The following is a 21,295-nucleotide window of genomic DNA, read 5'->3' on the forward strand; positions in this document are numbered from 1 at the left end:
CACTCAGCCAGCGCCCGTGCTGGACACGCAGGTGTCTAGTGACTGGTGTTAACGGCACAGCAAGCAAAGTCCTGGGACTGAATCTCAGTGCTCCGGCTGGGTCCTCTGGGCCGATCCTCAGCCACGGGACAGCGCAGCCGGCGGCCACTTACTTTGATGTGCTCGTGGAGCTGGGCCTCGTGCTGCCGGGACAGCTGCTCGTGCTGCCTCTGGAACTCGGCGATGAGGATCTGCCTCTGGAGCTGCTGCTTCTGCTTCAGGGCCAGGAGCTCCTGCTGCAGCTGCTGCTCCCGGAGCGCAGGCTCCGCCACGGGCAGCGGGAACTGGTGGTCCAGGCGCAGGTCCATGGGCACCGCCGGGGGGGCCACCGGCAAAGGCAGAGCCGAGGCCACATCCACTGCGGGAGAGAACACAGCAGAGAAGTGCCGGTCACTGCAGCAGCCTGGCCCCCAGCCCCATTGCTGCCTTCCAAAGAGCCACTGCAACCATCGGGGCCCATGTGCAGAAGGCATCCGTACGTCTGGGATGCCTCATCCCCCTCTCCTGCCCCACAGACTCAAAGGGCAGGACTCGGAGGTCATTGAGGGGTCCAGCCCTCAGGGCCAAAGGCTGAGGGGTGGGACCAGGGCACCCACTCCTGCACCCTTCCCTCCTCGCGGGGAGGACCTCTCTCTCAGGGGACCTCGCTGCAGCCCAGTGGCCTTTGCTGACATCTTTTTTGAAAGTCAACAAAGAGAAAAAGCAAGAAAAGTTCTCCAAAGAGCCCCAACATTCGTATGCAGAGAAGCAAACCGCCTTTTTCTTCTCCCTGCCATGCAGCCACTGAGAGCCGTGAGCGGGAACCACAGAGCAGCCTGCGCCCTGAAGTGGTCCAGGCAGATGCCCAGGACAGGGAGCGCGTCTCCACGGTGAGGCAAGCACCCTCTGGAGAACGCATTTACCGACTGCGGCCAACGAAAGGCCCCGGCCTGCCCGCGCCGGCTGGCACAGCAGGCCTGTGCGTCCACAGCTCGCTAAGAGGTGGGTTTCTCGGCCGCACCAGCGGACTGCCAACAGAGCTGCAAGTGTTCTGACTGGAAGCAGAAGCGGAGTCAACCTTAACGCTTCCAAACCAACACCAAGTTGAAGTGAGAAAGTGAGTGCAGAAGGAAAGTCTTAAATTGTGGGTGTCGCAACATAACCCGAAGTGAGCCGTCCTTTTTGACAGGTTTGCATCTGAAAAGCACGGGCGGGTGGCAGGCACCGGCTGTGAGCTGAGGTGACAAGGTGACGGCACCTCCCAGGTCAAGCCTCCTGTAGTCCTCCCCGGGGCAGGGGAGCGTCCCCGGGCTCTGCTCGCCCAGAACTGGGCGTAAATCTTAGTGCTCCCCAGGCAGCCTGCTCTGGGCTCACTCCTTCATCAGCCAACCCGCACCAGACCCGGGCGCCGGCGACGGGGGCCCAGGTGGGTCCCGGACTCAACAGACAAGGGCCGCCAAGGACCAGTTCCTCGCCTTCAGAGCCATCGCCACCTGGCACGGTCTCATCCCAGCGTCTCTGCCCAGACTCCCTGCAGGTCAGGCCCTCGTTACGCACCCGACCTTGTCCCAGGGTCACCCTGAGTGGCCAAGGCCTGGGGACCCGGCGCCCAGAAGTAACCCAGTTCCTGAGGAGGCCTGTGCTCTGCAGCTCGCAGCCTCTGGTGAAACAGTCGTAAGAGGACCCGCCCCTGGGAACAGGGCAGTCCTGTGGTCACTGCCCAAGCAGCAGGTCCACTCTGGCCATCCCTCTGCAAGGCAAGGTGGGGAGAGGCTCGGCTCTGGCAGGAGCCCTAGGTTCTAACCCCTAAGCTGATTCCTCGAGCCCTGGTGTCCTCGACTGAAACGCAGCCCGGTACCTGCAGGGCAGGGTGCACCCCGGCGGAGGGGAGGGTGCTGCTGGGGCCAGAGCAGGGCCCTGGCTCCATGACTGGAGTCACCATCTCCCCCCCTCAGGACCAAGCCCCGGCTCCCACCTGAGCCCCCAGCCCGGGCTGGGCTGGCGGAGGCCCCCAGGAAGGCCTGGACCCTGGCTGCAGGGCGTGGGGACAAACTCTCACTTCCAGTCACTTCAAAAATGATCTAATTCTCCTCTTCGAAGCCCCAACAAGGCCGGGACAAACACCAGCTGACTGTTCTCTTCCGCTTCTTCCCCCAAATCTCGGAAGTGCCACCCTAACTTTGTAAGTGAACTTATTTTTTTTCTAGTTGGGGGTCAGGCTTGATGCATTAAAAGGTTCTTATTTGACATTTATGCAAGAAAAATCACAAAGAAACAGTTTGTGAACAGGACCAGGGAACAGGGGTAAGCTATCCCACCCCCACCCCACACAAGACTGAAATTTATTAATTTCCTTTCTTTTCTTTTTATGAGCATTTTTAATATGAAATACAGCACAATAGAAAAGCTGTGTAAACACCACCAGTTTTATAAAACCTCAACACCTCTCCTCATTTGCTTCAGACTTTCTTTCAAGGACTCGAGCATCACGGAGGGCAGGGAGGAGAGCTCAGGAAACAGGCCTGGAGGGAAGAGAAAAGTGACTTGACGTCTGGAAGGAAACTGGCTTCCCGGTTTTCTCTCTCCAGGGGGCGTATGTCATTGCGCTCCCACCAGGGACAGCACTGAGCCTCCTGAGAAACGTCGTCACCGTGAGTGACCAGGTCTCCCGGGCCCCTCTGTGCCCCCCGATGCCCTCAGAGAGGTCTCCTCCATTAACCGCAGACCTGCCCGGCAGGGTGACGGGTGCGTTGCTCAGCAGACGTCCGCGGGTTAGTCGGCCTTTGTTCTCTAACGATAAACCCGACTTTGTCTTTCTGGATAAACACACAGTCACTGATGGAGTCATCCTGAGACCGTTTTACTGAGCACGTTTGGGTCTGTGCTCGGAGGTGAGACTGGTGACTTGGCCCTCACTCTGCTTGTCTGGTCAGGTAGCTATCTTTTAGCTTAATAGCCAGGGAGAATTAATCAGATAATCATACTGTCCTGCATTTCCTAAGTGGTATCTTCTCGTTTGGCCGAAGGCGGGGTGGTCAGGTGTGATCCACACCTGCGAGACGTGCCCAGGTGATCTAAGACATCACGTAGGAATAAGGCCGTCCCTAAGACTCTGAGCACCAGACCCGCCCATTTTTCCATATCCGCCCCCCCCCCAGTTCTAATTTTTCACAGACGGGTTCGGGAGGACCATCAGAAACGTCCAGGAGTTAACCTCTTTAAAAACTGAACATAAACAACTCCTAAGGGAGCCTTTTTACCAACTTCAAAAATACGAGGGGTCAAACGTCTCCACACATGTGTTCAGATACTGAAGAGACGTGCAGGGCCTCCCGCTCTGTGCTGGGCGCTGGGGGGAAGCTCCCCGCCCAGCCTGTAGCAGGCCCCCTGGGAACCCGGAGAGCAGAGGGCAGGGGGCTGATGGAAGCCTGGGGAAGGGAGGGTCTGCACAGAGGCTGCATCTCTAAGACAGGAGGGGCAGGTGAGCCGGGATCCACGGGTCCGGGCATCGGTGGAGGGTCCTGGGTTGCTGGGGGAGAATGGAGGAGCTGGGACCACCCCTCACAGCGCAGAGCCTGCATCTGCACATCCTGGACGGTCCCTGCAGGTCTGGGGTGGGGGGGGGTGGGCGAGCCCGGGCCTCAGAGGCAGAGGGGCCGGCGTCGGGGTGCTGGGAGTGAAAGAGATGGGGCGCTGGCCGCAGGCAGGGAAGCGCCGGGCAGGATGGGAGGGCGCTGCAGGCCCAGAGTGGCTCAGGGGCCAGGCAGGACGGGGCTGCCTGGAGGGGGCGGGAGGGCGGAGGCTCATTCTGTCCACACCAATGTTTCTGAGGTTCCTCGAAGTCTGGAGTCATAGGGAACCGTGGAAGGAAACACCTCCCCCCACAGTCCGTGTTGTTAGTCATCCCACAGGTACCAGAGTGGATGGGCCCCGGGGTGGCGGGGGCCGCAGACAAGCCCCCCAACCCGGAGTGAACAGAGGAGTGAATGGAGGGGGCCCGGGCGCGGGCAGGTCCTCAGCAGAGCGCACCGCTGTTCTCAGCACGATCCTCCTCTTGACTCACTGCTGGGAGGGAGGCAAGTCCTGCCCTGGTCCACCCCACTGAGGCTTGTGTAAAACCTCACTCTTCTGTAAAAGAAAGTCAAAAGCAAAGGGGATGAAAAGCTATCCGTTACCTACGGCAGATACACCACGACCAGCTACGCCCTTTCTTCACCTCCGAAAGCGATGCTGCACTGACGGAGAGACACGGAAGCCGACACTGAACTTGCGGGGGTGAGGGACCAGGCGGGGGCTCCCCATGCCCAGTGGGCTCAGCGTCGGGGAGATGGGGGGGCGGCTGGGCAGTGCCCGGGCCTGGCCCACACCAGCTGCCGAGGCCGCAGCCACAGTCCCCATTCAGCCCAGGCGCTGGCGGGTGCGTCAAACATGACTTATACTATTTCTGTATCAAAAACCATTTGAAATGCCATGAGTTCCCAACAGAGAAGCTGCTAGGGCTTCTGACCCAAAGCGCCCAGAAGAAACAATAAAACCTTCTCTACTTAGAGAATGCAGCATCAAAACAAAAAGCCTCTGATTCTCCTGATGCTTTATGGCAGAGGAGGAAACGGCTCTATAGGCTGTGCCCCGAGAAGCGTGTTGGTACAAGCAGACTCGTGACGTCAGTAGAAGCACAAAGACTGTATTCAGAGTTCAGTAAGAAGTGGCGAGCTTGGGTTGTGACTTCGAGTTCTCAGTCAGAAATAGAAAGAAATCTGCTGGTCTATTTTTTTAAGTGAACGATCAGAGCAAAGGACGCTGTAGTTTTCCATGACATGGGTTAGGTCCTCTTTACAACACCGTTTCACGTCATCACGTAGATGTGAAGTAAAGAGAAGGGCTATTCTTTAGAAAATGTGGCCAAAGTTTAGGGTCTGTTCAAGTAAAGAAGGGCTCATTCAAATCCAAGGGAAAATAATAGATATTTCAGCTATGTAACCATGGTTTCCTCTCACACTGACATCTGCCTGTGTGCGAGGGCGGAGGGAGGGAGACTGGGGGGGAGGGGAGGGGCGGGGGGTGAGAAACCCCTCAAAACACGGCCATCTTGATGGTGAGGTGCTGCACCCCTGGACACACACTGAGGCGAAGAGTGAGGAGCGACCACCTGCATGTCCAGCCCCCCTCGCCAAACAGAGCATTGTGCTCCGAGCCCCCATCACGTGCCCGCGCCCCCGACAACGTCTGATCTGTTAGGCACCCTGCTTTCCTTACGGTTACAGTGTCCACGAGTGAGGCCCTCAGCCTGTGTTCTGAAAGTGACAGCAGTGAGGACAGAGCAGTGCAACCAGAGGGTGACAAAGGTTCCCAGGAAAAGACAGTCTCAAGTCCAGGCTGCCTTCAGCTTCTGGGACAATTGACAAAGACAGCTTCTCCCTGGGTGAGGTCAAGAGTGACCCAGGGGACCCAAGGGCCACCCCCCACAGCACCTGGTAGGCGTCACGTGGACCAGAGCCAACCTGCCTTCTGCGTCCGCTCCACCTCCAGGTTGAGCCCCACGGGGGGTCCCGCGTCCCCAGGTGAGTGAGGCCGGAGGGCGGGAGAGTCCGGGCAGGCCCGCCCTCGCCTTGCACAGCCCCGCCCCGGAAGCTGCGGAGTGAGGCGGCCCCGCACCTCGCGCGCAGCCGCTGTCCCTGCCGCCTGCCCCTTCCAGGAGCCCCATGCACCTCTGTCCTGGAGCAGGTGCCGTTCCTCTGTCCCACTCTTTCTGCGGGAACTCGGGCTCCAAGTGTGTCTTGAACAAGAAGCCGTGAGAGGTAGGTTTTGTGAGTAAAGATGTCTTTATCTCCCCCTCACCGTGTCGTTACTCTGGCTGCGTACAGAATCCCCGAGCGCAGCGGCTCTGGCCCGCCGCCCCCTCGTGCCCAATGCTGCCCTTAACGAAGCCGAAGCCCCTCTGACTCCGCGTCCCGAGCCCGAGCCCGGCCTTTCCCTCCGTCCCAGCGCCCCGAGATCAGAGGCAGAGGGCTGGGGGCGGACCTTTCTTTCCCGCGGCGGCCTGGCCGCCCGGTCAGCGTGGCAGCTCAGGCCCTGCAGCTGCGGGGAGGCCCCTGAATTCTCTCGAGGATGCTTTCCTTTTTTCTCTTTCCCCTTCCGGAACCTCGAGTAGTTAGTTGGGTGGTAAGTCTCCTGGAACAATCCCCTGATTTTCTTTTCCATTCCCTATTTTCCTTTTCTTTGTCTTCTGCTCAACCGCACGTGAGACTGCCTTCAACGTGTGCTCTAACCTTTCCACCGGGTTTTGCATCGTTTCTGGAAGTGTGCCCTGGAGTGAGAGGGTGAACCCAGCTGGAAGCTGGGAGCAGAGAAGGAGTCTCGGCGCTGGGCTTCCGGATGGTGCGCGGAGCAGCGCCCGTCGGGGCTCGAGGCTTGGCACCGCGGGTCCCCCGCCTCGCCAGCCTCTGTCCCCAGCGAGTCTCCTTCCCGCGGGGCCTGCAGGGAAGAGGCGGAGCCCCGGGTGCCAGCGGGGGTCCCTGTGCTCAGCGCTCACCATGAAGGTGCTCACCGATGCCCCAGTCCTGTTAAACTCCCTGCGTCCTCCACTGGCTGCGGTCCCCTGCCTGGGCCTCTGGATGATGTTCTCCAGAGAGGAACGCTCCAGTCGGCCCCCACTGGTTGGGGGCTCGGGTGGTCAGTCCCCTCTGAGGCCAGGAACCCCCGCTCTGGCGTTCTGAGGGCGCTCCCCCCACAGGGGGCCTGCCGACCTGGGCCTCCCTGGTCTCTGCTCCAGCTCTAGATCCGTCACGACCAACGGCCGGGCCTCCCCTATAACCGCCAGCTTGCACCAGCACCCTGCAGTTTAGTGCTCCCCATGGAAAAATAAAAACCAACTCTATTTTTCCTCGAGAGCTCCTGGGGCTGGGCAGCCACAGGCATCAGCTCCGTGAGGCTTCGGCGCGAGGCGGAGACCACGCTGGGGCAGCGCCCGCCCTGCACCAGAACAGGCCAGCGCGCGCACTCCGGCCAGACCTGGCCTGCTGGGCAGAGATGAACAGAGAAAATTCCCGAAATAGTCCTCTGCAGGCTAAAAATAAAAAGCCGTCATTAACACCTGGTGTGTGTTCTTCTCCACTGTCTCTTCACCTCAGTCAGACTTCACCTCCACCCAGTGCACACCGCCTCCCCAGACTACACGTTTTCAAAGAGTCGCTCTCTGGCAGAAAGTCTAGGGTCCAGCCACACACGGGGGCGTGGCCTCCCAGCCAGCGTCCCGCCTGAGGGGGCATTTCCCGCAACTGCTCGGATCCTCGCCAGCGAGGTTCCCCCCAGGCTCCTCCGAGCTGTCTCTGCAGGTACCAGAGAGAACCCTGGCGGTGATGGGTGGGGGTGTGGGTGGTTGCTGGAAAGGTCTGCTCTGAAACGCCCTCTCCCCACCCCCACCCCGGCAAGCCACCGTGGGGGACAGCAGGGCGCGAGGTGGGGCTACTTGGGGAAACCTGCTCTGCGGCCTCCACCTCACGGCAAGGCGGTGTTTCCGAGTAAAGCTCAGGAGAGCAATTCAGGCGGGGCCCGCTGTGCTGTCAGCTCACAGGGCCCCAGTGGGGAGACCTGGTCCCTCGAACGCCCAGCGGGGTGGGCATGGGGGGGCACGGTTCTCACGTGCAGAGGGGGCGGAGGGAAGAGCGTGGGCTCTGGGGCCAGTGGGAGTTCCAATCCAGCGGGTGAGCAGCGGGCTAGTGTGCAAAGTGCTGGAACAGGACTGATGCTGGCGTGTGATCCGGTGTCCACCGCGGGGCCGGGATGCAGCCTGGGGCCCGGAGCCACCTGTCACAGGGGCCGAGCAAATGCAGAGAGAAGAGCTCAGGGCATCAGACCCCGGGGACTGGCATCCAGGCGAGGTGGGCAGAGCTGAGCCCACCTCACCTCCCATGTTTCTGATCCCACTCCCCAAAAAGTGGGCCCAGAAAGCGCTTTTCACACGAAGAGTGATGAACACCCCAGGTGACGCTTGGTGGTCAGGGTGTGGGAGAGACTCGCAGAAGGGCGTAGCTCCCCCCTCAGCGTCCGCACCTGTGAGCCCCGACGGCCGAGGTCACGGCCCCGTGTGAGGGCAGGTGCCCACAGCGCCCAGACAGGTTCCCAGGAAGCAGGCCCCTTCCTACCCGCCAGCAGCTCCGGCCGCTCCGCAGACCTCAGGACAGCAAGCACTGTCCTGCAGCACCCAGCCCCTGGGCAAGTGCAGCCTCTGGGAGTACAGGTGTCCGCAAGCTCCCCACGACAGGGCGAGAGGGAGGAGGGGAGGGGCCCCCGGCCTGGTGGCAGGTCGGGCCAGCCAGCACAGAGCAGTGAGCCCTTTCCTCGCAGCCCGCAGGGCCCAGGGGACACGGAGGGACCACGACGTCACTACCTGAAGGGCGCGCGCTTCGCCTGCAGGTGTGGGGATGGCAGTGGTGGCCGGCGCCCTAGAGGAAAACTCTCCTCTTCATGTGAACAGGCACCTCTCTGTGTAATAATCAGCTATTTTTAGCAAAATCAACTGTAGACTCACACAGCAGTAAAGGATAAAAACAGCGTTGACCGTGTTTTCAGGTCTGGGAGAGTCTGTCTTGCGCTTTAAGCAGAAGTGCAGTGTCTGGTTGGAACACACAGGGTGAGGGTCCCAGGGGCTGGGCTCCCAGAAACACAAACCCACACAGCTCCTTCTGTTCTCAGGCTCGAAACCTCCTCACCCGAAACAGATGTGGGGTCCTGGAAGAAGCCAAGTGGGCGGACAGTCCCGGGACCACCTGGGCCCTGCGTGCAGGACAGAGGCACGAATGTCGGGAGGAAAAGGAAAGGCGGTGATGCCCTCCAGCTTCAGCACGAGGACCTCGGGGCGCGGCGGCGCCCGGTCCCTGCATCCCTCCGAGTCCCGGGGCGCGAAGTCCCCTCTGGCCAAGGCCACGCGGCCCGCAGCCCCCCAGCCCCACACGGGGCTCCGCAAACTGGCCGTGCTGACAGCAGCACAGGGGAGGGGCCCTGTGTCCTGGCAGACAGGGACCCAAACGGACTGTCAGCTTCTGGGGACACGAATAGGACCCGGAAAGGCTCCAGCTTTGTAGGCATCCGGGAAACGAGAGTCCATTTATCTTAACGCAGAGGGAGAAACACACGTCGGCTCCACCTGCTCAGGGCCCGTGCTGATCCCGCAGCAGCTGCTGATCCCTCTCCTGGCCCCACCCCGCCCTTCTGTCAAAGAAATAAAGAGCTCTTTGTAGTACAGGAGAGCATCGGGAAGAGAATTAGGCCCACGGAGCAGAATCGAGGCGCTGGTCACGTTTCAGTGACGCCCTGCTCCTCCCTGTCCTTCCCCATCACCGCACCAGGCCCCAGCCTGGCTCCCGGGCCACCTACTGCAGGGTGGGCAGTCCTGCCGCCCAGCCTCCCCTCCGCCCAGCAGGGAGGTCGCGGCCTGCACGCCCGTCTCTGCTGTCGGGTTCCGGAGTCGGTGCTCCCAGCTGTGGATGTCACAGGTCAGACCTCAGAGAGGCAGCCTCACCTGGAGACACGCTGAGCATCTCCAGAGCCGGTGGGAGGGAGATGGAGGCACAGCCAAGCAGGGGAAACAAACAACAGCAACAACGAATCAGGACAACTGCAGAGTGGAGCTGCAGACACAACAGACAGTCCAGCCACCGGCGCACCGGTGAGGCTGCCCGTGGAAGCTGCCAGGAAGCAGCCGTCCAGCTGGGGCGCGATGCGCAGCCCCTGTGCCAAGCTGGGGCCGCGTGCGCAGGGAGACTGGCCCTCGGGCGCGAACGCAGGACACGCACAGCCGTGCGGCCTGCTGAGAGCCAAGACGGTGTGGAAGCTCACCGGCCAGCCTTCAGTCAAGGGAGAGGCCCACGGGAGGCCTGAGAGGCGGGGAGGCAAGGTGAGCCCAACACGCGGGGAGGAGGCGGGACCCCGGACTCGCGGAGCTGAACCGAGAGGCGGTGAGCGCTATGGGCTGGAGCTGGCGGGGTTGGCTGGACGCGGGCTCCGCACGCCCCGGCTCACACAGTCCCAGGCCACACCCGCTGGGGACAGAAGGGAGACAGGGCATCCACAGCGGGGGTGTCGGGTGGGCGGAGCCAGCAAGAGCAACAGGAAGAATTTTAAGGAGAAAAAGAAGTGGCTGCTGAGCTCCCAGCCATTGACAAGTAACTAGAATGGAGAGATGATGAAAACAGAACATGTAGTAACTTGCAAGGTCCTGCTTGTGCTATACTCAGAAGAAAACTGATCACCTTAAGCTATCATTTGTGACAATAATGAGCTTACAGGTTTATAAGCTTGATCGATACTAGAAACTAGAAAGCACACCCTTAGAGCAAGTCCAGGAGAACAGACGGAAGGAGACAACACACACACAAACAGCGAGAAGCACTCATGAGCCACACACAGCAGCGCAGTCAGAAATCGGTTCTTTGAAAAGACCAATATAACAGACAAATTTCTGAGAAGAATAATTTAGAAAATGAGAGAAAGGCACAAACTTAAAACATTAGGAACTGGAAAAGTCGCAGAACTTTAGCCGTGACAGAAACTGAAAATAAAACAAAATACAATGAACAGTTTTAGGCCAACCGATTCTAAAACCTCCGTAAAATGGTACATTTGTAGAACAATGTAACTTTCCCAAGTTGAGAAAAAATAGAAAACAGAGTAACCCTATAACCATAAACTAAATTGAATCGATGCTTTAAAATCTATCCACAAAGAGCGTATTAGAGACAGTATGAGCAAACTTTCAACTAACTGATCATTCAGTTTTGAACAAAACTTTAAAGAGAACAGAAAAATAAAGAACACTCCTGGCTCTTCACAGGCGTCTAGTATAAAACCTTGTTACAAAAGCCAAAGACAGTATAAAAAAGAAAAATAAATACAGCCACAAAATTCCCAAATCAATTATTAGCAAGCCTAATCCAGTAATCTATACAAAGGCCAACAGACCAAAATAAATGGGATTTTAACGTGAGAAATGCAATGGCTGTACAGAAGAGCTACAAATATAACTTACTGTGTTAATAACCATCATCCTAATGACAGAAATAAGCTTATTATAAAATCCAGTGACTAGTCATCACGCGAGCTCTGAGCCAACTAGGGATGAAAGAGAATTTCTTTAACCTGAAAAGTGGTGTCTCTAATTAAAAAAGCACAGTGAACATTGCTTTTAATGGTGAACCATGAACAAGACAAGACTCCAGCCCACAGCACCCAGAGGAGCCAGCTGCCGGGGTCACAATACACGCAGAAAGGCAAGAAACAAAACCACCACGCTTCTCAGACTCTGTGACTGCCCGTATAGAACTCCTCCCCGCTGAAAGAAAAAGGAATTACAGAGAAGCTAATAGATCCAATGAGGGCCTTTAACAAGGTGCTGGGTGAGGTCAACATAAAAAAACAGCATTTCCACAACAACGCGACAAATAGAGAAACTAACGTTTAGAAGAATATAAGGTTCTAAGAATTATATCTAATAAAAGACAGGAGAGACATTTATGGATGAAAATGGAAAAGACTGCTGATATTCTAAATGGCTGAAACAAATGGAGAGAGAGACCTTCAAGGCCAAGAAGACTTACCGTCATCATAAAGACGGCAGTTCTCTCCAGACAGATCTATGGCACGAATGCCGAGTACTTCGTGACCTGGACAAGGTGCTTCTCAAACAACACAGAGGAATAAACCCAAAGCAGTCAGGGCCATGACGCAGGTGGTAATGGGTCCCCCACAGGTAACTCTGGAGAGGACAGAGCACTCTACGTTTCTGTCTATGGAAGGACGGTGGAATTCATCCCTGTCCACACTGTAGACCAAAACTAATTCCATGTGGATTAAGATTCAAATGTGAAAGGCAAATTTTTAAAACTTTCAGAGGGCACTTTGGAAAACATCCTCATGACCTCAGAAAGAAAACTCAAGACGCAAAAAAGTGCTAACCACCAAAGACAAAACTGACCGCACCAGGACTACACTGACACCAGGAGCCGCTGCCCCCGGACACCACTGCACTGTGGAAGGCTGAGCTCTGAAGAAGATGGTCAACGGAACATAAAGACGAAGCACTTGACAAAGGACTTGGAGCTATGCTGGATCGTAAATCAGCACAAAAAAGACCAGAGGAAGTGGCAAAACACATGAATAGGCTTTTCACAGAAGAAGGGCCCTTAATGGTTGGAAAACAAACAAACAAAAAAAACCAGGCTAAAATGCAAGACCACATTAGTAATCAAGAAAAGGCAATCAGACCACCCGGAGATGACAGCTTTCCATCCACCCCATTCTCAAGTTACTAGTGTTGGAGAGGCTCTGGGTGAAGACGGACCTTCCGGAAAATCAGCGCTTTCTCTTATAAAGTTGAACCTTGGCTCTGCGACCCAGCGATTCCACTCCTAGGTCTACCCATGCTTGAGAAACTCCTGCACCTGCGCACACAGAGGTATGTGCAAGAACTGTCATCACAGCAGCCACAGCCACCAACAGGTCCACCGTGGGGCAGGAAGGGTGTGGCTGTATTTAGCACTGACAACGAATGGCACCCCAGCTATACAGAATTATGTGAATGAGTCTGAGAAACAGCACTGAGTTAAAAAAAAAAAAAAAAGGCAAGCTGCAGAAGACGCCACTGCAAGAAAGCTCCAGAAAGTAAAACTAAACAGGATGCTGTTTAAGAAGCCAGACATATACGACAAAAGTAGTTTTTAAAAGAAATTATGCCAAAGAAATAAACTCAACTGCGTTCCAAAATAAGTTAAAAAATAAAAGAAAGCAAGTCAATGACAAACACAGAACTGAGAAAAGGGCTGATGTCAACAGTGAGTGACTGGCTGCAACCCCGGCATCCGTTGCTAGGCGGTGAGGGAGTGACGTGGCAGGCGCCCTGGGGGAGGCGAGCTCGGTGGAAATCAGCCCAGGGAACCCACTTTTCACTACACGTGACATCAAGGACAGAAGGGCAGCCCACAAGTCTTCCTTCCTGACTTCTTAGGAACAGTGTGTCCAACGTGCACCTTCACACAGTGGTCAGCACGGGAGTGGTACCTGGACCAAGGCTGGGGTGGGGGAGCTAGAACCTCCCGGTGGAAACCAACCCTCACCCCAGGCACGTGGGAAGGACACACCAGACAAGGCAGCACTCCTTTAGTGCCTTAGTGTGGCACTGCCCCCATCACAGAACCTCCGAGTCATACTCCACACACACTTCTGTACTGAAGTATATCCTCAAAAGAGGGAAAGCGTTGGCTGTTAAGTTCTACTTATGTTGCTTGACCGGTAAGATGAAGAATTCCCAAATGCCACATGGCCGGGAACTGGAAGCATGACTGTGTGATGAAATCATCTAGCTTCAATCACCTAAAACCACTTGCTCACCAAAAACAAAACAAAACAAAACCTTATTTATTTATTTATTTAGTGGTGAAGGAAAGCACAGTGTTTACTATAAGGCACCAGCACAAGGAGAACGGGTGGCTTGCGCTCAAAGAGCCTGAACTCCACAAAAAAATTCATTTCAATTCCACTTTAATCTGACCTATCCAAAATTAATTTTAGATGAAAATTCTTGACAGAAGGAAATAGATTATCTTATCTAATGGTATAAACATGGAATTGGTGCCCTCGCAGCACAAAATCACTAAGCAATATAAAACCCAGAAAGCTGGGAACAGTTAAGGGATGCTCTCCCCAAACCCCATCACCAGGAAGATGACAACCACTGAGTTCCTGCAGTAGGGAAGGGCCTGGCCGGCCAGGCGCCTCCGAGGCTGGGGGTGCTTCGGTCTATGAAGGGCATTCCTTAATTATTCCCAGCCTTCTGGATTTTCTATTGCTTAGTCTCTGACCACCACACCCGTCCACCCCCACATGCAGGGGCACTGTCCCTCGCCACCCCCCAGAGAAGCTCCACGCTGAGGCCAGGAGCTGGGTGCCAGCCCAAAACAGGGGCAGCGGAAGCTGATACACCAGGGACTGCAGTGTGGGGAACAGGTGTGTCCCCGGGAAGGAGTTGAGAGGGTGCCCCAGTAAAGGGTCTGGCCGAGAGAAAGGACAACAGGTCCTGGCATGTGGGACACTAGGAAGTGACCAGGCCCCAGCCCCTCACCTGGCCAGAGAGACAGTCAGTCAATATGCCCGCCCAGCTTGTCGGAGACTCACTCAGATCTGGGCAGACGTTTAGGAAAACCTCTAACGTGAGAACAGGACAGCAAACCACAAGAGAGGCTGCCAGCACAGCCTTCACTTGTTTGCTGTCTGCTGCCCCTCGCTCACCCCCGAAAACGCAAGGGTGTTTACGTGGCTCTCCACGGTCCCCCGGGAACCCAGAACAGCACCGGGAAGAGGCGGCTGATAGAGATGCTGCAGGAGAGGGGGGAGGAGGGCGCGGACGAGGACGAGGGAGGGCTTGGCACCGCTCACCAGCCCCATAACCATCAGGACTGCCTCCAAAGCTGGAGCCACCGCAGCACAGACAGATGCCATTACTTGGCTGAGGTGCTGCAGACCGGGCTGAATGTGGGACACAAAAGAAAGAGGACGCAGGGTGATGGGGGCTTCTGAAGGTGGAGGAACCACTGAGTCCAGGCGAAGGCATGGGGGAAGCAGGTTTTCGGGGGAAGATGAAGAGTCTGGTTCCAGACACATCCAGTCTTGAGATGCCTGTTAACACCCAGGTGGGGATCCAGAACTCGCAGCTGGCCCTGGGATCGGCTGGAGCTGGACATCTGAATGGCAGCTGCGTCAGGATGGTCCTCTGACCTAGGATGGGATGGAACCAGTGGGATCAACAAGGATGAGGAACGAATCAACAAGAATGAGGAGCCATCAGAAGATGAGCCTGTGTCCCCAACACTGAGACACAGGACAGATGAAAACCTGTCCAGGGGCCTGATGACAAGTGACTGGGGCAGCGGGCAGGTACCGGGACTGTTCGATCCCGGGACAAGGAGCTTCTAGAAGAGGGTGGTCTGTTGGGTCAATGCTGGTGAGAGGCCACCAAGATGACAACTGGGACGTGGCAGTGTGACTTTTGGCAATAAGGGGACCTACTGGTGACATGAAAATAGAGACTGCTGGTAACCAGGGAAAGCTGGCTACCTGTAAGATGCTGTGGACCGACCAGGAGGGGGACACCAGCTCATCTCACCAGGAAACGAGTGGTGGACAGTGCTGAACACCAACGTCAACCTCATGGAGTCTGGAGGGGGTGAGGGCTCAAGGTGGGTGGCGTGCAGGGAGCAGAGAGAGGAAGTGCCAGCCACCTGGACCCACTCTTCTGTCTCTGCATCAGTAACACCGAACGGGGTGGGGGTGTAGCTCAGGGGTAGAGCGCGTGCTTAGCATGCACGAGGTCCTGGGGTCAACCCCAACACCGCCATTAAGTAAGTAAATGAATAAACCTAAGTACCTTCCTCCAAAACAAAACGAAAATAAACAGCACTGAGGGCAGGGACACCAGGAGGCACCTCCGCAGAAACTGCCAGCGCTCTCTCCAGGTCTCCTTGCCCCTGTCCCACCAACCAGCAGAACGAGAACAAGAGCCCCAGGCCAGCCCGGCCACCCTCGGCAGCCGGAGCACCGGCTGGCCGGCCGGCGGTCAGAGTCCGCAGCCCTCGGGTCATCAGACGTCACCGTGAATAAATAAAAGTGGGGCTTTTCCTCTCTGGAAAGCGGTCTGGGGACATGCACGGAAATCCCTCAATAAATATTTGTACCTTTGACTCCACTCATAAAAGTGATAGTAATTCCGTATCACACACCTGGTTTATTTTAAATACACAACTCTAACTGTTTAAAAGGTCAAATACATAAACTCTGAAGTAATGTAAGCTTACCCTCTGCATAGTGTGTACACTTTAGTTAGCACCGTAATGCGCACAGTGTCACCCTGGCAATCCTGCGAACATTTCCCATCTCACTGAAGGCAAAAATAGACATATATGTTGAGAGACATACACACACGTACATACATATGTAATATTTATGGTGGAAATTCCATTCAAGAACAAAAATGGAATGTCCTCATTTATTTTCCTAGAGGAAGAAAGAAAAAGGAAAGTTGGAAAGTTTCCCACACACAAGGGCTCTGGAGGACGGGGTTTTAACCCCATGGCCCTGAGAACATGAGGTAAATGCCGTCTGCCGGGCACTCACCTCTGCTTGCCACGGGCGCCCAGACGCGGTGCCCTAACAGCCACCCTGGCCGTGCCCTAGCCCCCGAGGGGTCAGCCCGTCCCAGGAGGGCAGGCTTGCCTACTCTGGTTTTTAAATTTTGTGCTAGGCTAAACATTCATGGTGTGAGCATGTGGCAGCTTCCCTTTGTACGCAGTGTCCTTTAGGAAACACAGAGTCCGCAGGTCTCCCTCCGGGGTGATGTGTCCCAGCGTGACACCGTCTTCGTCCTGCCCTCAAACACAGTCCCCTCGGGATGACCTGCTCCGACCGGGGCCCAGGTGAGAAAGGGCTGCATCACAGCGGCCCCCGCCCCAGGAGGAGGCAGCCTGGAGGGCCCCGGCCGCGACCGCCCCCCCTGGGAGCTCAGCACTTGGACAGCACTGCCCCGGAGAGAAGCGACACCTCCTGATGTCGGCGCCGCCCGTGGGAAGGCGGCCACCCTGCCCTCCACCTGCCTCGCTCGGCGTCCCCTCGGCAGGTGCGGAACCGCACGTGAAGGAACTGGGCACCCAGATCTTCAACAGCTTCTAAACGCCACAGTCCCTGGTTTGGCAGAAGACAAGTAGGCAGCAAGAGACGTGCTTCAACAAGGATTTGGTTTCATGTCATGTTCCCTCCTCCCAGCATCTAATCCCCGAGGGTGGCTCACTGAACCCTCTCCTTGTAAAAACAGAACCCCCTCGGCCACCCTGAGGACTTGGGGGCAACCACCAGACACTCTACGGCCCCAGGGCCACAGCAGAGACCAGGTGTGTCCTCAGCCAAGGTCACCGGCCTCAGAGCAGGGGGCAGAACGTGCCTGTGCGGGGGCCCTGGTGGCAGAGCCAAGCCCAGCGCCCGCAGGTGGAGGGCCTCCAGGAGGCGGCAGCCTCACTCGGAAGAGCGAGGGATCCTGTACTCCCTTCAGTGAGGACCAAACCGATGGGAGCTTTGTACCTTAATTTTAGACACCTTGAAGTTAACCTAAAACTCCTTGCATCTTAAAAGGAAAGTAATAGAACAAACCAAGATGTAGGGGAAAAACTTACTGTATTCATTTTCTTGCTTTTCCTAGTGATACACCAGCAGCATTTTAAGGTTAATAAGTCAGTAAATGGAGGATGGTAAGTATACGATTTACATGCTATAAAGAGAACCCCCAGAACTAAAAACAACACTGTGACTGACAAACTCAGAAAGCGAAAACGAGAAAGGAGGCCGGAGAAGTGACAGTGCGCTGGCAGCAATCCAGTCTCTCTGGGGTGTCCACAAACGCTGCCTACAGCCGCCAGAGCAAGAAGCAGTCGTTTAGCTAAGTACACGCGCTTTTAAGTGGTCCCGTGATGAGGTCTGGAGAGAGGACACAGCCTTCCGAGTGACCAGGACAACACACCTTCTCACACGGACCCAAAGAAAAGGCCAGAAAACCCACGAATGAGAAGCAAAGCCAGAAGCTTTCAGCATAGAAGCCAGGACATGAAAACTGGATGAAAAGCGTAGAAATAAGTAGATCCGTTGTGTCGCTGAATGCAAACGGCATCTACTCGCACAAAAATGGTCAGATTCGGTGAAAAAAAAAAAAAACTAAACAATGTGTCGTCCACACAGACAACGCCCAGAACACAACGGGCTAATAGCAACTGGAAGAAATCTGAGGTCAGAAGATCAGCATCACAGAGATTAAACCTAAACAAATGCCAGACACTGATAAGGCCCATTTCACGTGTGCATCAGGTTCACAATTTACCACGAGACAAGTGTGTCCTGGAGATGTGCACCTTTTGGCAAAAGACAGAACACAGAGAATGCAGAAGAAGAACCGACCAGAGAGGCGGAGCTGGCGGTGGGTATGAACTTGCCGTGGCACGCTTGTGACACACGCTCGTGCAGGGTCTGAACAATACGACCAACACTTCAGCTGAGCTGTGCTGCAAACTCTGCACAGCCAAAGAATTGGTGCCTTCCTTTTCAAACCTCCACAAAACACTGACAGAACATCAATGCCACACTGACACAGAAAACGTCCTGGTACACACACACACACGCACACAACACGTGGGCCGTAACCCCTGCGTCAGAATTGGAAATTAATCAAACAAGAAGAAAAGCAAAAATCCAACCATAGGAAAACTGAACACTCTTCTCTTAAATACTCCAAATCCAAAATGAAAATGGAGAAAATTTATAAAGATAAGGAACACCTCACACATCGAAAATTTCAGGAACTGGTGAAGTTGAGCTCAGAGTGTAATTCATAGTCTTACGCACTGAAGTAATTAAAAAAAGGAACCGAAACAAATAAATTGAGCATTGGACTCAAAGAGTCAGAAAAAGAACTCAGTTAAATCATACATTGCTCAAGAGAAAAGAGGAAGAGGATAGTGAAGGGGAAAGAAACTGAAGGACTTACTGATTCAGGAAATAGAAAACCAGCAGGACTGATAAAACCCGCAACGTGGACAGAGCCTGCGGTGCCCGCTAGGGGGAGGGCAAAATCGCGGGGGTGACAGTTGAAGGCGGCTTTCAGGAACCAGCCTGCGCAGTAAAAACAAACCGAAACAACCGTTTCATCGTAAAACCCTCAAAGACACACAGCGTCAGCGAGCAGCCTCGTGACACCCGTGGGTCCAGCTTGAATGACTGGCAACACTGTTTCACGTCTTAACATCCTTTTTTTTTATTTGAGAACAAAATGTCTCAACTTAAACTGATAAAAGATGGAAAAGAATGAGTCATTTTTTAAAAAAGCAGATTTTTTTCAGTGACATTAGGAAGTGAAAAACTAAGCAGCGATTCCGGGAAGCGGCGCGGCAGCCCGGAGCGGTCCCCGCCGCCGCCCTGGCCCCCGCCCAGCTGCGCCGCGGCGCGTGCCGAGCGCGGCGTCCGGGAAGCCTCACAACAGCTATTTCCACGCACGCTGACACTGAAAGGGCTGCCTGAAATTTGCGGTGAACTCCAAAATCTCATTTCCAGCCAAACTCTTCCTTGGTGGAGGGCTGCCTGTCCCACCCGCCCACCTGGGCTCTCTCTCCTGGTGCACGTTTTTTCCCAAAGATCCTATTAAAGGACGAACTGAAACTACTGAAGCTGTTAGAACGAACTTCCAAGAGACAAGATTTTCCTTAACGGACAGCTGCAAGGGCTTTCTCTTCAGAGCGATGCCCTGTGTCAGCAACGCAGAAGCATTCCCAGTCCAATTCTCCCGAAAATAAAATGACTTAAATGCCAGCGTGGCTGTACTGGGGCAGCCCTCCGAAACCCCTCCGATCCAGGCGGTTCCAGAGGACGCCACCGGCCACGTGGATTCTGGTTCGGAAGCAGAGCCAGCATCTCCCTGCAGTTGTCCTGGCCTTCCCGAAGCTGGTGATGCTATTGCCGTGGAATCCAGTGCACGTAAACCCCTGTGCACTGGCCCCCCGGCCAGGGTTCTGTCTGCAGGCGGCAAAACCGTCTGCCCTTCTGTGCTCTGTGACTTTGCGATGAAGCCAGTGTTGGCTCCCCTTCCCCCCTCCCTGTTTCAGAACTCTCCTTAAAGCGCTTTAGAAAATCCTTTGAATGTTTCTAATTTGCTCTGGATCCCCCAAGAAGAAAAACTGTCTTCTGGAAATATTTGCAAGCTCAAATTGAGCAAGAGCTGTAAATAAAAACCTGGCAGGCAGTTGGGAACTTGGCTTCCAAGAAGTGCACAAATCTGCTTCCGGGAAACTATAAATAGAAGCAGGCCTGCCCAGTGCAAACAACAGTGAGACGTGCTCTAAGTTCTCACATGGAAAGGCAGCCACCAAAGGCGAACGTGACCTCCAGGAAGAGCGCTCGACAGAGCAACCCATCCAAGACTCTGCTGTCATCATCTCACCAACAGGTGTCCTAATGTTACAAACAGGATAAGAACTCTAAGATTATACAGTTACAATGCAAAGGCAATGGAGCAGAAACAACAACAAAACCGCCAAAGGTTGATCGCTGAGCACTTATTAAAAGAGCCTCTCTTAGATTCCTCAAAACACTAGACCCACCATGTGACCCAGCAGTCCCTCCCCTGGGAATATATCTGGAGGAAACTGTAATTCAGAAAATCACCTGCACCCCAGCGTCCACAGGAACACTACTTATATAATACGAGACATGGAAACAGCCTAAACGCCCACTGACAGAGGACTGGATAAAGAAGTTGTGGCATATTTATGTAATGGAATACTACTCAGCTATAAAAAATAATAAAATAATGCCATTTGCTGCAACATGGATGGACCTAGAGATCGTCATTCTACGTGAAGTAAGCCAGACAGAGAGAGACAAATACCATATGATATCACTTACATGTGGAATCTAAAAAATTGAGACAAATGAACTTATTTACAAAACAGAAAGAGACTCTCAGACACAGAAAATAAATTTCTGGTTACTAGGGGGAAAGTGGGGAGGGAGGGATAAATTAGGAGTTTGGAATTAACAGATACACACTACTATGTATAAAATAGGTAAACAACTAGGACCTACTGTACAGCACAGGGAACTGTGTTCAATTTCTTGTAATAACCTATAGTTTTCAGAAAAGAATCTGAAAAAATACGTATGTATGTAAGTATCTGTACAACTAAATCGCTTTGCTGCACACCTGAAACGAACACTGTAAATCAACTGCATGTCAATGCAAAATAGTTTAAAATGAATAAACTTTGAAGAACCCTAAAAAATAAAAAAGAATAGAAGTGCCTCCCTTGTATTATCTCCTTTACTCCCCGCAGTCCCACACTGTGGCCCCAGGGTGACAGGGCACACAGAGGGGGACCCCAGGCTGGAGAGTTCTCAGCGGATCAGCAGGATGACACCTGGATTCAAATCCAGCCACACCTCCTGGAGCCCCTGTGCCCTCGCAGCCCCGCCGCCCTCACCCCAGCAGCAACCGCTCGTTACGCTCTGAAAGCCATTCTGAGTGCCCTACACCCAGTGGATAAAAACACTTCATCTGAAAATTAAAAACAGTTGCACGAACCTGCTCTGCGGTTCAGTCTTTGCCATTTCAGTTACACGAGGTCAAGTTTACGTAACAGAAGAAGAACGCATTTCAGAGCTTCCTTCTCGGCAACCTCCAAACGTTTGGCTCTGTATCTCA

General features: G+C 54.6%; 1 protein-coding gene across 5 annotated transcripts in view; it reads right to left on the minus strand.

Annotated features, from left to right (window-relative positions):
• HDAC4 (histone deacetylase 4) overlaps nucleotides 1-21,295 on the minus strand; it is a 268,241-nt gene that overhangs the window by 102,809 nt on the left and 144,137 nt on the right. For all 5 annotated transcript variants that reach the window (XM_072961972.1, XM_072961973.1, XM_072961971.1 and 2 more), the window contains one exon: nucleotides 153-397. In XM_072961972.1, the coding sequence (XP_072818073.1) occupies nucleotides 153-397 (245 nt within the window). The remainder of the gene's footprint in view (nucleotides 1-152; nucleotides 398-21,295) is intronic.

The sequence above is a fragment of the Vicugna pacos genome, chromosome 5 (assembly GCF_048564905.1).
Source record: "Vicugna pacos chromosome 5, VicPac4, whole genome shotgun sequence".
Lineage (NCBI taxonomy): Eukaryota > Metazoa > Chordata > Mammalia > Artiodactyla > Camelidae > Vicugna > Vicugna pacos.